This window comes from Dendrobium catenatum, unplaced genomic scaffold (genome assembly GCF_001605985.2).
Source record: "Dendrobium catenatum unplaced genomic scaffold, ASM160598v2 fragScaff_scaffold_620, whole genome shotgun sequence".
Taxonomy (NCBI): Eukaryota; Viridiplantae; Streptophyta; class Magnoliopsida; order Asparagales; family Orchidaceae; genus Dendrobium; species Dendrobium catenatum.
In genome coordinates this window covers 486,429-503,523 of record NW_021319082.1, presented here as the reverse complement: position 1 = coordinate 503,523, position 17,095 = coordinate 486,429, and the positions used below count along the sequence as shown (strand labels likewise).

At 35.7% G+C, this 17,095-nt stretch overlaps 1 protein-coding gene across 1 annotated transcript in view; it reads left to right on the top strand.

The window, feature by feature from the left end:
- Window positions 1-17,095, top strand: part of LOC110092112 (nudix hydrolase 3) — a 133,022-nt gene that overhangs the window by 94,332 nt on the left and 21,595 nt on the right. The window contains exons 12-16 of the mRNA XM_028694975.1: window positions 102-167; window positions 5,962-6,039; window positions 6,106-6,201; window positions 8,796-8,902; window positions 9,007-9,175. Of these exons, the coding sequence (XP_028550808.1) occupies window positions 102-167; window positions 5,962-6,039; window positions 6,106-6,201; window positions 8,796-8,902; window positions 9,007-9,175 (516 nt within the window). The remainder of the gene's footprint in view (window positions 1-101; window positions 168-5,961; window positions 6,040-6,105; window positions 6,202-8,795; window positions 8,903-9,006; window positions 9,176-17,095) is intronic.

The window sequence follows — 17,095 nt, the reverse complement described above, 5'->3', positions numbered from 1 at the left end:
ATGTTATTAACCTTTCTCTTCTAGATTTCCTTCTTTTTGAACTCCTTACTCAAAAAGGTTTCCTACTTTTTTACTTTCCCGCTTATCATTTTTTGTTTCAGGATTCAAAATTGGATGTAACAATTGGACCGTATGAGACATATGAAGATGGGATTTTTGGATATAAGGTACATTTTGATTAAGTATGTCTATTATGGTATTCTGCTCTCAATTGGATATAAAATATTGATCATCATTCTTTGGACTAATGTCCAAGTTTGCCTCAAAATATTGCTTATATTTATCCTTATGTATTGATTTTATGTCTTTTTTATGTGGTATGTTGTTGACCACTAACCAGCCCCACCTCACGCACATTTCACCAAAATGATGCGACTACACACGACACAACCTACACTCCCTTTCGTTTTCACAAAACTGCGTGCAAAGAACCGCTCCATTCATTCGAACCCAAATAGAAGCTGAAGAAGGAATGTTGTCTACCTTCTTGCTCTTTCGTGTCTCTCGGTTCACACACCCAAGAATGCACGCAATCATCTGCTCCCGTCTTTGACTTCGATCCGCACGTAGGACCCATCCGCCATTCCATCCCGCAGCTCGATCTCAGCCGCATTCGAGACCTAATGCACATGATTGCTCTCGCAATCCGACCCGATCACCCTCTCATGTTTCATCTCCGGCCCCTCAGCCGCATAAGAGACCCAACATGATCTACCCTAGTCCAAGTGCACGACTATGCGTCCAACACTCGCTTTCGTCCGTACCATCCCTCTCGTCTCCCTCAACCGCAAGCATAAGACCCAATTGACCTCGTTGCTGGCTCTCCATGCCCATTCGATCTCTCCTTCACGCACGCAGACGCCCGCGAACCCTCCCAACTCGAGCCATCTCTCATTCACTTGATTCTGCATGTAGGAAGTCATGCCCCACGTACTCGACCGACCCGACCCAGTCTCCTGCTCCCGCCGACCTGGCATACCCTGCGACTGATCTCGCTGCCGGATCCAACCACCAATTCTCCATCTACCTATATATATTTATGTATATTATTATATAAAAAAAGAATAGGTATACATTTTCTTTCCTGCTTGCTTAAACAACATGTATTGAAGTCTTGTGCTGTTGTATCTTGATCCGGCTAGGAGAAGACCAAAGAAGCTACTATGCTATTGTATATTTGATCCGACTAAGAGAAATGAATATACGAAGACCTCGCGCCGTCGTATCTTTGATCTAGTCGGGAAAATTGAAAGGCAAGTGCCTCCCTAACCTCCCTTCGTGGGGAAGGGAGCCTGGGAGGTTGCCGGACTTTTAAATGTCAAAGGACTCTATATATTGAATAAGAATAAAAAAGTATTTAAAATAATAAAATAAAAATGGGAAGAAAGACTACTTGATATTGAACATGTGCCTTATAAAATCTCATAGAGAAGTTGTAAGCCCTTTTGAGAATGTTTCTAGGGTTTCCCCTTGAAAGTACAACATAGTGAAATGTTCAATCCAAAGGAGATACAACTTCAAGCAAAACTACTACTAAGACCTCGAAGAATTTGAATATTTTAGGAAATTTAGAAGACATCACTATTGACCTAACCAATAGAGAGGGGGATAACTCACTTGATACAACCAAATCGATGATGGTCGTGTTGAATGTACATCTCAATCAGAGAGGTCAATTCTCAAAGCCTATTAAAATTTCAAAATCTAATATCCACCAAATTCTAAACATTTAAATGAAAATTTAACCACAAAAATTTAAAAATAAAATCCATCCACACTTTGCAACGGTTTGACGATGATGATGAATTGAAGAATAACTTCAGCTCACAAAGAGCAGATATCTTTTAGAATGTATTACTTTAATTCATTCTCAGTTGATTCATTGCTAGCAGAGACGTGGCAAGTGCCCTCTGATCAGGTGGTTTTACTTCAAAATGGCACAACCATATTATGGTCACGGCCAAAGCCCGTATGTTCTTTAATAGTTAAAATCCCCTTGAGTAATGAAATTATAGGGTGCACAATATGAACCCCCTAACAAAGGTTGACTTAAATTCATCAACTTAGGCAAACATCCACCATGCATTTCCAAGATATTCTTGGACGAAGCAACCCTTGGCTGCCGACAAGATTCCTTTTGTCAGGTTGGGTCAACTATTTCCTTTAACTAAGTAGACCAATGATCATAACAGTCCGGGATAACAGAATCATGGGATCTTGATCAGACCTGTCATCATTCATCCATCACCTGTTTTAAGTTTATGATGATGAATTTCAAATCATGAACTCCAAAATTCAAACCCTAAAATTGTTGATATTATATGCTAGGTAATTATTGCGACCTATTTAATGACTAGCCTTAATCGAAAGTTCTCTCTCGTTATTGGGAGGGGTAATTAAAATAAGGGTGAAATCTGTGGGTAGTGTCTTATCTAAAACTTAATATGCTTTTTGAAAATTTACCTCGGAACCTAAATCCGTTAAAACTCTTCCCGTCAATAAAAAAAGGCGCGGAGAGGCCGGGTACGAATTTTTGAAGCCAACATTTATTATTTAATCTTATTTTCAGGTCTTAGTGTGTAATCATCTTCTCCAAGGTGTGTGGGTGCTAATTTTTCCGGTTGTTAAGGATCATGGAAGTTATTGCCAAGATTCCTATGCCATAGTAACTCCCGCCCCATAGACTTTAGGAAGGAAAAAAAAACTTCATCAGGGTTCTGAAGATGTCTCTACATTTATCTGTGTAACCTTACATCTGATTGTTATATTTCTTGTGTTATTTTGAATATTTTGTTTTGTAGACATTTCAACATTTTTATTTCTTTAAGATTCCTGTATATTTCGACATTGTTGTATTTTGCGTTCTAAAAAAGAGCATCAAGGTTTTAGTAATTCAACATTGCTTAGTATTAGGGGATTTTCTTTCAAAAGCAATATTTATGATATTCATTTAAGTGAATACAAATATAAACAAATTTCCCTTCTAACTGCTACTTTCTGCTGTCAGGTAACTTTTTTTTTTTAATTTAAAACCTCAATGGTATTTAATTACTTGCATGCAATACTAGCTGTTTGATAAAATCACTATTGATGCAATCATAATTTCTGTATGTTCACTTTTTTTAAATTTCTTTTGTTTCTCTTGACTTCTCTTCTAGTTTTTGTTCGTCGGTTTTTGTGCTAATAGATGATTGCTACTATTTGAATCGAGTTTGGTTATAGTTTTGCCCATTGTTCTCCTTGTTTGGCTTTTCTAATTTAGTGTGCTTGCATCAACTATCAAGCTAGGATTCCAAATAGTTAGGATTCCATACATTTTTGTTTTATCCTGATAGAAGTTTTAGTTAATTTAAAAGATTGGTGTTGGCTCAAGAAAAAACGGCGCGTCGGCATGAATCCCGCTTTGCAGCTGTAGGATCCTATTCTCCTTAAGTTAGATTGTAATTACCAGATTTTTCCTGAGGTTAGTGTCAAGGTTTAATTAGATTTTGGTTATTACTTCTCATGAGCACAAGCACTCATAGTTAATTACCCCTCTTAACACGTAAGAGAGCTCTCGATTTAGTATGAATAAATTGTAGATCTTTTAGTCTCAATTGTGGGAAAAATGGAGGTAAACCCTATCAATATCCCATGATTCTGTCGTCCCGGACACACCTTAGATTTCAATCTACTAATATTAATAATCCTTGATCGATGTGTCCAGGTAATCTGATTAGAAGTTATGGGTTGCCTCCTCTCATGGATCTTGAGTAGACTAAGGTGGTTAGATGTGGGTTTTAGTTTTATTGGATTATTTGGGTTTACATCCATTAGAATACCCAATAGTTTGTTTGGTTTGAGATTTATTATTTCATTTAGAAGTTACTGAGAAGTTTGGTTTGAAGCTGGTCTTGCAGCTTCTCTTGGAAGTAGCTTGGGTGTTTTAATTTGAGTCGGGGATTACGATTTTCATTGAAAGTAACCTGAATGACGGATCTTATGACTTTTATTAGAAGTAGTTCATTTGTGGGTCTTAAAACCTAGCCCTATAAGCTAAAGATGCCCAGTTGTTTTGATTTAGTCGAGATTTTTGTGATATTGCATTTTATTTAGAGATTTTGTAAATTGTGGGTCTTACTATTTCACTTAGGATATATAGTTTGAAAATTAGGTACAAGCGGATCAGGGCTATTCGCACATGATGTTGGCGCGAACGGAGATGGTGGGATGTGTGCTGCCCTTGTGTGGGATCGAACTGATGAGAGTAGGGTGTCCGACAGGTTTGGAATTCCAGCGTGGATGGTAAGCAGGTCTGAGCAGGCTATTTCTTCACATGATAGGAGACTTACAGAAAGAAAGATCTGCAGCACACAATGTTCAGAAGAAGAATTCTCAAGAATGCGTAAGTTTCAGTTTTTTGTAGTTCGATTTCAGTGTTCTTTTATAGATCAGATTTGTCGAAGGAAAGTTATCTTGCCAAAATGCTGTGTCATTTGAGCTCATAACCGTATCAGTGGGATCAGACTAGGATCTTGAAGAAACACATCTCTTCAATTTAAAAAAATTTAGTTCTCTTTTTTTTTTTTTTTTTAATTTGCCAACAATTGGGTTGATTTTTTTCTTCGTTTCAGTGAAGCGTAATTTCAGTGTTAGGAGATGCAATTAAAAAGCATTGCTTCCATAATCGATGGCATCTTCTTTGTTTGTATACCATCTAGTACCATATTCTTCATGGAATGCATCTCAATAGGTATTTGAAATAGATAATGGATAATGTGCTAATAAATGGCAATAATATTACCATAATGTCAGGGAGAATTTCTTGAATAGACTAGTCAAAATCTGGAGTGGGGATGAGCTAGAGTTTATATGTAAACGATCAGCTTTTCCATCCTGTAGAGGATAACCTTTATTTTTATATAACACTATTTTGTTAAGTAGTTCTCCCTCATAAAATGCCTAGATATACAAAAACTTCAAAAGGGATGGTGGAATTGTTGATGAAGAATAGTAGGAAATTTTTATTACTATACTTTCTATAAGATTAATGAATATTGGACTTAGAAAAAATATTTTAATTGTATTGCGTTCGCTTGCAGATCTGTATTTAAATAGTTCTATAAAATATAAAATATATTCTCATTTCATAATTGACCTTAATTATTCTAATTTTGGGGTTGGCTTTTTGAATTCTCATTTTTCATTCATTCTTTGTTGAGCTCAACAAGAAGTATTAAACCTATGTCACAAAGTCGTTGAACTGCTATCCATATTATCGTAGGCCCAACCTGTTCCTTCTCAATCATTTTGCACTAATTTTAACTACTTGTCTAATGGATGCATTTTTCTCCCTTCGATGTATATGTTCATACCATTTCAGTCTATTTTTCAATATCTTTTTTTTAAATTATTTTTTAATTATTTTTTTCTATTTTTCAATATCTTATCTCCAATATACTCTCTCCTAGACATTTAATTTAGTCATTCTCAAATTTAACCTTCCTAGTTTTTTCATGCATCCATTTTAATATTGTCATTTCTACCACACTTAACTTAGTTAAACATCTTTTCTATTGCCAAAACTCAGTGTCCATATAATATAGAAAACCTATTTGCAATTTTCTAAAATTCACCATTCTCTCTTCATGATGTTCTCTTATTGCATAGTACTTTGGAAGCATTTTATCATTGTAATCACCCAACTATAACTATAGAAGTTATATCATCATTTATATCCCCTTTTTTGTATATAGATCTAAAATATTCAATTTTTTCACACCTAGTTATCCCTTTATCATCAAACAATATTGATTGATACTTGTTAATATCCCATACTCTAAAATTGCGTATTGTATACTTGATCTTTATTCTAATAATCCTAATCCTTTTATGCTCTAAACATTTTTTGCATTTTGTTTCAATGGCATTCTATTAATTGTTTTTCTCTAATTTGCTTGACCTCATGGTTCAATTATAAAGGCTACATTTGAAGCGTTCATTGGAATACACGATGATGTTGCAACTTCTCAAGTTAAACTTTTTGGGGACCATTTGCAGGTATACTTCTTTTAACATTAGAATGTACTTTCTGTTTATAGATACTGAATCGAATGGTGAAACCAGCTTTTGCAACAAAATCTTCCACTGGATGACATCTATAAAACAGGAGATGTTGTTGCTGCTCCAATCCGTGTAATAAAGCTTATCTACAATGCCGGGGTGAGTCTTATGTTTCTTTTTGTCCTGAATAAATGGCCCCTTATTTTTTATGTCTTTTTATTTATGCATATGTGGGAAACAATCTCATGCTTAGGTTGAGGAAATCATACTTCATTCAATGGTGCCTATCTCTGTGCTTATTTTCCTGATAGAATAGCTTCTTTATTATCATAGAATGAAGTGATGGTGCATTTATCTGTGGATGCAAGAAAAGCATCAGTTGTACTGATCTGCACTCCAACTGTTGTTGTCATCATCATTAGCACCCCATTTCCATTCATTCCTGTTGAGAGCACAAAGATAAGTTAGTGCTACACACCAACTATTGTATACAATTCAAGTTTCATTAGTTTTCATCAGACATTGGTTCATTAGGCTTCAACAAGATATGATAGTGCAAAATAAAATTTATGCTGAACTATTTTCAAATAAATTAATTTTCTAAATTAAATTGAGAATCTTACTTAATTGACGATATTGACAATCAACCCTTAGATAATTTTATTAGGGCCACCTCGAAACTTCTTTTGCTTGTAAACAATCTATGAAAATCATTTTTTTAAAAATTTATGGCATCTTCCAACTTACAACTTAAATACAAATCAAACTAAGCCCAAAATAAATTTTTACCTCAAAATAATCTCTTCTCATATAAGCATCAACACCTAGTATCTCAAATTTAAATCATGTTGCGCAATAATCGAGAGAAGGGAGAGTGCTTCATCCCATGGCCTTTGCGTTCGATCTAGAGAGAAGATCGACTCATGAATATCATATGGGGGAGCCGATCAAAAGAGATGAACGTAAACACAATCAATTTCATATATTAAAACACTCTCAAAGATAAGCAAATAGTTGAAAAACTCAAAAGTTCAAAACCTTACCTTTTTTCAATCGGGTTTGAACTAGTGGAACTGAATGCTTAGCGTGTATCTGTCACATAGAATGTGGTGGCAAGGTCTAATGCAGAAGCATAATACAAGGTATGGTCTTAGGAATATGTGAGCTACTATGAATCAAGATGATTCTAGAAGACCTAAGGATCAAGTGGGAAGGACTCGTTAAGCTACACTATGGCAAAAAATCAACAAGTATAGCTCACGATCTAGTTCAGCATAATAGGACCAAGCATATAAAAGTGGATAGATATTTCATAAAAGAGAAATTAGATAGTGGTCTTATATGTATTTACCATGTCTCATCAAAATACCAGCTTGCAGACATTCTTATCAAGGGATTTGATAACTCTACCTTCCTGGGACTAATTACCAAGTTGGGAATCAAAAGATCAGCTTTGGTACTTGATCTCACAGTTAGGATGGGCATCAGTGGGAGGCTCACTTGGATCACGCCGATCTCCTTCCATATTTAGGTGGCTGGTCTAGAAAGGATTATATTATGGCAATTATGCATGTTTCTGTAATTATTTGTTTCTTTATTAAGATATCTTGTATAAATCTATAAATAGGGATATTTTTGTTCAACAAAATTAAGCATTTTCCTTTTCCAATTCTCTGAATTTAACATAAGCGATATTTATGCTTATAGGGATATGTTATTATCTTTATAATATAGAGTTTTATGGTTATTTGGTTCTCTCTTTCCATTCAGGTGGACAAGTAGGGCTATGAATTTGGCTTGAATATTACTCGGTTATTGAATTTGATTGGCTTTTGACTAGGGGTTGTTTGGTTGGCTGAAAAAGGAATGCAATGCAAAAGGAATACTTTGTAGTTGTTTTGATAAATATAAAGTAAATGCATGTAAATGTTTTTTTTTGTTTGGTTAAAAATAATGAATGTAGAGTAAAGTCTTAAATTGTGACGGCCGATGGTGGTGGTCGGCGGGCGGCAGCGTTGGCGGGGAGTCGGCGATGATGGGACATTTATTATATTTTACCTTGGATTTATTTTTCACCCAACCAAATACCAAAAAGTGAAAAAGCAAAAGCATAAAGCATATTTACTTTTCCTCCAACCAAACAGCATGTTGGGCAAACTTTCTCAATATTGGATCAATATGTATTTGCTTGTATGTATATGCACATTTTTTGCCTGCACTCATATTTTAATAAATCTATATATGCCTCTATTCTTATATATATATGTGTGTGTGTGTGTGTGTGGGTATTATGTGTGTAAGTTGGACTAAGATTTTTTCTTTTGAGTTTGAAACTAGATAGTAATTGTTGCCTGATTGAAACTTAACTCATAGCTAAGCAGTTTTGTCTTGCTAAGCTAGATTGGATCAAGCTAGTCTATAATCAAAATTAGCTCAGCTTGAGATTGCTTGAAATGACTTTATTGATCTTGAATTTGGGTGGGATCGGCTTGAGTACGAATCACCAACACTTGTCTCTGTGCTCATAGTGAATCACATTGGTTGACTAATTTGTTCATTGCATTCATAGGCCCATTTACCGGTGCCTTGGTTAACAATTATTCCGTTATCATCTACTTGAAAGAAGATGCGTTTGGCATGACATTATAACTTTGGTTTTGTTCCAAATATTTTTGTTATTGTCTACACCAAACGATCTCGCACGAATACTTGCAATTACAACCTGAACTGAAGAACTATTTCATTAACTGCAGGATGTGAAAGGCCCTCAAACTGTAGCTTTTAATTTACCAAATGATGAACGTATTGTTAATGAGCGTGGAACAGCAATGGTCATGCTCAAGAATATCTCTCAAGCCAAGTTTGTATTCACTTCACAGCCGTGTTTGACATTTTTAGTTTCTTAGATTTTCAATTTATCAAAAGTTTAAAAATCTGAGCATTTATAAGATATGTATTTTTCAGATTTAATCATATTCTCCAACCCATTGCCAATATCTGTATTAACAAGGAGCAGAAGGAATACATTGACTTTGAGTCTTTCTTTACTCACACAATTTGCCATGAGTGTTGTCATGGTATTGGACCTCAAACTATTTATCTTCCAAGCGGCCAAAAGTCAACTGTCAGATTGGTATGCATTGGGATTATGATGTTAAGGTTATATGTTCATGAACATAACAAATGTCAAATGAATCATTTTGTTGTGCAAATGCCGCAATTGCTGCTTGAAAATATTTTAAATTTTAGTATGCCTTGTTTAACTTTTCAGTCGTGTTTGGTGCAGCCTAAAAATGCTGTTCTGTTATAATTATCAGTTAAATCTTGAATGTTCATTTAGAAGTATAATTTATATGAAGTGGTATTATGATTCTCTTGGGAATCTCATGCTTGCTTAATCATGTTTGATACTATTAATTGTGTGAGCATGTATGCCTTGGTTGCAATTACTTGTTGAAATCCCCTTAGCCTTGAATTAGATCAAGGGCCAATGTCAGTTATTCATTCACTAACATTTTATCTACAGAATCAAGATTCTTATGTGCTGACTTTCATATGCAATCCACTAGTCATTGATTAAATGTAATGACAATAGTAGAAGATGGATGCAATTTCACCGTGGATTAGCATGAAATGTTCTAAATCCATTGCTCATTTAACTAAATGGATCACACCGATGAGTTTGAACACGATAACAAACTAGGAGGGCCCTGATAATGCTCGAATTGTCATATGAGAAAATGATATCCATACACGAGAGACGAGAAACTTGCGGCAGAATTCCATGCCTACACACATTTTAAAAAAAAGGAAAAAAAAAAAAAAACATATGCAAGTATATATAGTAAGAGTAAATAATAATGATACATATAATGATGTTATGTAATAAATAATAAAATTTATGTACTATATGCATAACAATAACATATATATAGAACAAAGAAAGAATTCTTAAAAACAAGTACAAAGCAATTAAAAGGTAGAGCAAATACTACCCCGCTTTTACATGATTTATTCCTTTTTTGGGATGTGTTGAATTAATAAAATGGTCAATTGATGTGTTATTTGAAATAATAAGGAAAAAAAAAGTAAGGGGTGGGTGATGAGGACATCCGATCTTGGAGAGTTTACCAGAGACAGGACCGACGATCTACGGCCACGATCACGTCGATTTATTTTTGAGTTATTATATGTATTTGATTTATTTATGCATTTTTCTGTTTCTACCATCACTTGAGAGATTTAGGGGCATTTATGTCTTTTATTTCGTCATTGTAAACATTAGCTATTTATATCCCCTCCTCCCCTTTGGAGAGGGTAATGATGATTATGATAAAAAATTTCTGCACTTGTGTGATTTGGGAGAGCTTGAGAGTTCGTGGAGAGAGAGAGAGAGGAAAGGAGGGGGCCGGTGGCATAGGGGGGCAAGTGGGGCCTTTTAGGTGGGGATTGAAGGCTTGCCCAATTTAGAATAGTAAATGAGGAAAGATTGTTTTAAATCGAATCCTATTTAAAATACAAATAGATTTGATTTAAGTAACTTTCCTAAAATAGATATCTTGGCTTAGGAAAGAATTTCAAATTCAAAACCAGCCGCCCCTATCCCTCCTCCCTCTTGTTATTTATTTAGTGCTCTCTTCCCCAAAACGGCTCATACTCAAAATTTTAGTTCTCCAAGCTGTTGTCCAGGTTTTCTGAGCATTGCTAGGCTGTTGTCCAGAAGAATTCAGCAAGTTCATTTGTTGTCTTGTTGTTCGGAAGACCCTCGCTTGCTGTCCAGAAAATTTCAGCAAGGATCTTTGTTGTGTAGCCCTCCGAAAAGAAGCTGTTTGCTGTCCAGAAGCGCTAGTACATTAAAATTCATTGTTACCACATGTATGGCGGATTCCGAGCTTGACCACGGGTTTGTATTCAACGATCAAGGTCAATTTGATATCCTCAAATCACCGTTCTTCGACCTCAACTTGGAGATCGATCAAACCGTAGAAGACTACGTCGAAAGGATTACCTTCACCCTCGTCGCCGCTAACGCGAACAACTCTCTTTCGTTCAGTGACAGATCATTTCCAAATCTTGATAAAGGTGAACTTCTCCAAGTCTATTGCTTTTCTAAGCCCTCTCTTTAATTTGTAGCGTCATAAAGATTGTGCAACATATCTCCATTTAGCCTACATCAAGAGTGCAAGTGAGGAGGATCCTAGTAGTGCCTAATCTTATTGTTAATTTAGGAATTTCCTTTGAAAATCCCCCATGCTATACTAATCTTGTTTGTAATTGATTATTCATGATTCTAACACTTACATATAGTTTGGCATAAGCTTTAATTATCTCTATATTGTTTTAATACTTGTTTAAATTACTAGAAGCCAACGTAATTATTATTGTTCTAATTCAAAAGGCGTGTAACTTTAACATTGCATAATTTCCATGCCTTTAGTTCTACATCAATCATGCATCGAGAGAGGAGACGAAAATGTTGTTGAGAGTCTAACATCGATGTTATGCAGTAAGTATCGGGCATCGATGTCAAGAGGGCGCCTGTCGTCGGTGTTGACAGGGCGTTGGTTGTCGATGCTAAGACGACGTTGGACAAAGATGAGCTGTCAAATTGTGGGTGTAGAAATTGCTAGCGTCGAGCATCAATGTCAAGATAGTGTTAGACTTTGATATTAAGATGGTTTTGAAATGTCGATGTTGTAACGACATCAGACTTCGATGTTGAGATAACATCAGACATTATTGTGAAACCTAAGTCGCAACCTGCCAAAGAGAAATGAAATTGAGAATATTCTTTGAATGTGATATTAAGTGCGGGCGATTGATTTGGTGTTGTGGATATAAAATAAGAAATTTAGTTCTTATGTTTTAAATAAATAAAAAACTTAAATATAAGAAATTTTATTTTAAAAAATTTCATAAAATATTTAAGATATGTGTGTTGGACACGCGTATCCAATTTGTATTTAATATTTTTTAATCGAAAAAGTTTTTGGCGTGTCCGACACGTGCGTGTTGGAGGCGTGTCGGACACTGCATATCTCTTTGATGAGATGTATCGGTGCATCATAGGTGCCAACCTTTGGGCTTTTTCATCATTGGAGTTAAATGTCTCATTTTAAGGCTTGATTCTCTACATACAAGGGTAGAGTAGATGGAGCCTATAAAATAATTATTGTTGAAGGCTTGATCTACATAACTGGGGTAGAGTAGACCTGGTTGGTAGCTTGACAACTATCAATGGCCCAATCCTCTACATACGAAGGTTAGAGTCAATACGGCCCATAGTTTGACAGTTTCCATAGTTTGATCCTCTAGATAAGAGTGACAAAGTTGACATGGTTAAAGTTAAAGAATTCTCAAACTGACTTCGAGTGATGGGGTAAATATTGAATTTGGTTGACGCTAGCAGAAGTTTGGAAAATAATATACAAAGAAGTCTTATGTCATTATTGCAAGCATTTGATATCACAGTTTGTGTTCCAACATGCCTAACCTTCAAGATAAATTTGATGCAAATATGTGAGCAACCCTCTGAGCAATATTTTTATGAACGATCATATGGAAGTCAAATTTCGCTAAGTTGTGAATCTGACATCAATAAATCAATACATGCATGTGCAAGTTTCTCTCTCATATGATCGACATGCTCACAAATCATAATCAGAGATGGTCACCAATATTGTTAGAGCTTCCATCACAAAGATAACTATTTTGGCCATATCTCCAATAATGGGTATGGTTATCGCCAATCATAATTAAAGGATTCCTCTTTATGAAAAAATGTGTTCTCAAATTTCAAGATAAATGTATTTCAAGAGTACTTTTATCAATGATGGGCATAGTCCTCAAATCATAATCCAAATGTATAAAATCAAAAAACTTAAGAAATAATTGACGACTTTGCTCTCAGAACAATTACCCCATTCTCTACACAAACTTATAAGGATGATAAATTAAGTTTGACTAAAGCTTACAAATGGCTAATATCATATCGAGTATATCGAAATGCTTAAACTAAAAATTTCATGTTAGTAAGGACATGACACATACCTTTTGATTGAGTTATTAAGTTGATTACAATTGCGCCATTATATTAAGGTTACAACATTAGCTCGGATGTTCTTTAATGGCTAATCTTATGAGTTGTGAGCCCATGAAACATACTTGATTGGGTATGTTTCATTTTGTTAGTCTGTCTTTACAGTAGCCCCTTCAACAAGCTTTCGCCCAGGTTTATAAGCACTTCTTGGATGACAAAATCCATAGTTATTGATTAAGATTTTTTATTAGGCTAGGTCAAATGCCTCCACAAATGAAGTAAACTAGGATCTTGATTGAATCTTTCACATTCTTGCATTTTTCACTTTGAGCTAACAACATTATATTCTATCCTCCAATCCAAATTGTTGTTACTAAAGTTAAGGCATCATAGAGCTTATAGACTTAATTGAAAGTTCTCTTATGATCAACATGGATTATTATCAATGAGGGCTTGTGTCTATATGGGCAACCACAAACCATATCATAAGTTTCTATTATCATTGTGAAATATCTAGGTAGTCTCTTATTTATTATTTAATCTTTCTTCTGAAAAATATGAAAAATCGACCCATAATCACTCAAATATGAATAAATTTGGGTGGCATGGTTTAGATTCCACATTATTATATTCTACAGTAGCTTGTGTATAGTGTGTATGGCACTATGTTCACCACTTACCTTCTGTGGTCTTACTTTTTGGATAAATTTATTATTTCTAATAGGCTAGCACTATGTTCATCACTTCACCTTCTATGTTTACCCCTTGCCTTTCACGCTTAAAACACTACAAGTTAACACAAATTTGTTTAACTCGTTGGCTCAGAAATATAAAAAATGGCAATTAACTGAATATTCATATATTAGGGTTTGTTTGAGGCATTGCTTTTTACCTGATTTGCTGTTTAGATCAGTCACATTTTTATTTGGCTGCATTTTAAGGACCTACATATGATATTTATTGATTTAGAGACAGCTTATGATAAGATTTCAGAAGAAGTGCTACGATAAGTTTTAGAGAAGAAAGTGATTAATAATGCTTATAGTCAAGTCATTAAGGATATGATTGCAAGAGATGTTACTTGTGTTCAAACACAAGAAGGTTGGACCAAGCATTTTCCTATTTCAGTTGGATTACATCAAGGATCAGCTTTGAAGTCCACATCTTTTTGCTTAAGTCATGGATGTCCTTGACATTTGCAAGAGGATGTACCTTGGTGTATGTTTTTTTGCTGATGATATTCTTCTTGTTAATAATATTAGAGAGGGAGTTGAAAATAAACTTGAATTATGGAGGTCAACCTTAGAATCTAAAGGTTTTCATTTGAGCAAATCTAAAGCGAAATTCATGGAGTGTAATTTTAATCATGATAGATCTAATGTGGCAGTTATGACTTTGGACAATCAAGTCATTAATAAGAGTACATGTTTTAGATATCTCAGATCTTTTGTCAAGAGTGATGGTGAAATAGATAGGGATATTATTAGTAGAATTCAAGTTGCATGGTTGAAGTAGAGGAATGCATCAGGCATGTTATGTGATAGTCTCATAGAAAAATCCCCCTCAAACTTATGTGAAAATTCTATAAGATGGTGATGAGACTTGCAATGTTTTATGACGCGGAATGTTGGCCATTAAAAGAGAAGCATAGAATTAAGTGTTGCAGAGATGAAGATGTTCAGGTGAATGAGTGGCTTTAATTCTTAGAGATAGAATGTGAAACGAACATATACGTGAAAATGTTGGAGTAGCTCCAATTGCAAATATGATTAGAGAGAGTTGCCTTAGATTGCATGGTATGATCACAAAAAATTTCAACCTTCTGATGACCAAATGAGGAGGGTAGATGTATTAGATTTGGCCTATGTTAAGAGAGGTAGTGATCTATGTTGCACGGATACTCCTATTTACGAGGCATGCTGTATCGGACACGTGTCGGATACGGATACGCCTCCGATACGGCACGGATACGTGTCGGATACAGCTTTGCCGTGTCCGATTAAAATATTATTTAAATTTGACTGGACACGCGTATCGGATACGCGTGTCCTATTAAAAAAAACACATAGCCACGATTTACCCTATTCTTTTCGACTTTCCACCGTTTCCGCTCAATATCCATATTCATTTATGCGGCTGAAACATTTCAAAGAGCTAGGTTTTTCGTTTCTACACAAGTGTTCATCTTCTTCGTTATAGTTGAAGGAGCGGCTCGATGACGCCAGCATAGAAGCAAACAGGATCATCCTTTGTCGACAAAGAGGCTTGACGACGCGAGCATTAAAGTCGATAGGATCATCCTTCGTCGACAAAGCGGCTCGACAACGCGAACAGTGAGTGAGCAGTGAAGGTTCGTTTTCTTCGTCGTTCTTCGTTTTCTTAATCGTAGGCTCGGTATCGAAACTTGGTACCGAACGTTACTGGAACTCAGTATTGCTCGGTACTGCTCGGTATCGAGCGGTATTGGAACTCAGTACCGCGCGGTATTGGAACTTGGTACCGCTCGGTATTGGAACTCGGTATTGATTGGTACTACTTGGTACCGAGCGGTATTGGAACTCAGTACTGCTCGGTATTGGAACTCGGTACCGCTCGGTATTAGAACTCGGTATTGCTCGGTACTACTCGGTACCGAGCGGTATTGGAACTCAGTACTCTCAGTATTAGAACTCGATACCGCTCGGTATTGGAACTCAATATTGCTCGGTACTGTAACTCGGTATTACTCAGTTCCTCTCGGTATTGCTCGGTATAGAGGGGTACCGAATGGTACCAAGCAGCACCGAGAAGCTAAAACATGCTCGGTATCGCTCGATATCTTTCCATAAAAAATAACTTTAAAAATAAACAGCACTTCAAAATTATTCTTACAAAAAAAATTTGTTTCGGGGGCGCTGCCCCCTAAAACCCCAGCAGGTCGAACCCCGCCAGGGGGCAGCGCCCCCTTGGACCCCCGGCAGAGTCGCAACATATATACAATTTCACTTAAATTTTTTCATGTTTCAAATTCATATGTTTTAATTTGTATAGATCCTTTGTAGGATAATGAGATCTAGTGGAGTAGGAATTGGTTCTGATGATGGTCCATCAGAAATTAATATTGAAGATAACAAACCTTTATAGGGTTATGTTACAAAAATAAGTAAAACATCAGAAGGGGGAGGCAATATTGCATTCAAATGCAATTTTTGTAATGCAACATACAAAGGATCATATTATAGAGTGAAAGCTCATTTGTTGAAGATTAGTGGTCATGGAATCAAAGTTTGCCCAAAGATAAGCTCATCACAAATGGCTGAATTACAAAGGAAAATCAGTGAAGCTTCCAAAACATATTCCACTTCCAAGCACTCATGCTTCATATCCTTCATCATCTTCTTCAATTAGATGTGATGATAGTACTGTAAACAAAGAGCCTTTTCGAATGGAGGGATTTGATCCAAAAAGAAGAAAACATGTTGTAGATAGTACTTTGGAGAAATCATTTAATTTACAAATGAGAGAATAACTAGACGGGGAAATAGCTAGAATGTTTTACTCAGCTGGACTTCCTTTTAACCTAGCAAGGAATCCACATTACAAGAATGCCTTTACATATGCATGCAATAACAATCTTGCAGGATACGTGCCACCAGGATATAATGTCATTAGAACGAAGTTGTTGCAAAGAGAGAGGGACAATATTGAGAAGTTGCTCGAGCCTACTAGAGGAGTTTGGAAGGAAAAAGGAGTTACTTTGGTTTGTGATGGGTGGACAGATCCACAAAGAAGACCACTTATCAACTTCATGGCTGTAACAGAGAGCTATCATATGTTTATCAAAGTTGTAAACTGTGAAGGACAGTACAAGGATAAGTTCTTCATTTCTAATTTAATCAAAGAAGTTATCATGATGGTGGGGCCTTCAAACATCATTCAGGTCATTACTGATAATGCACCTATTTGTAGAGCTGCAGGTCTACTTGTAGAGCAAGCATATCCTCATATTTTCTGGACACCATGTGTTGTGCATAC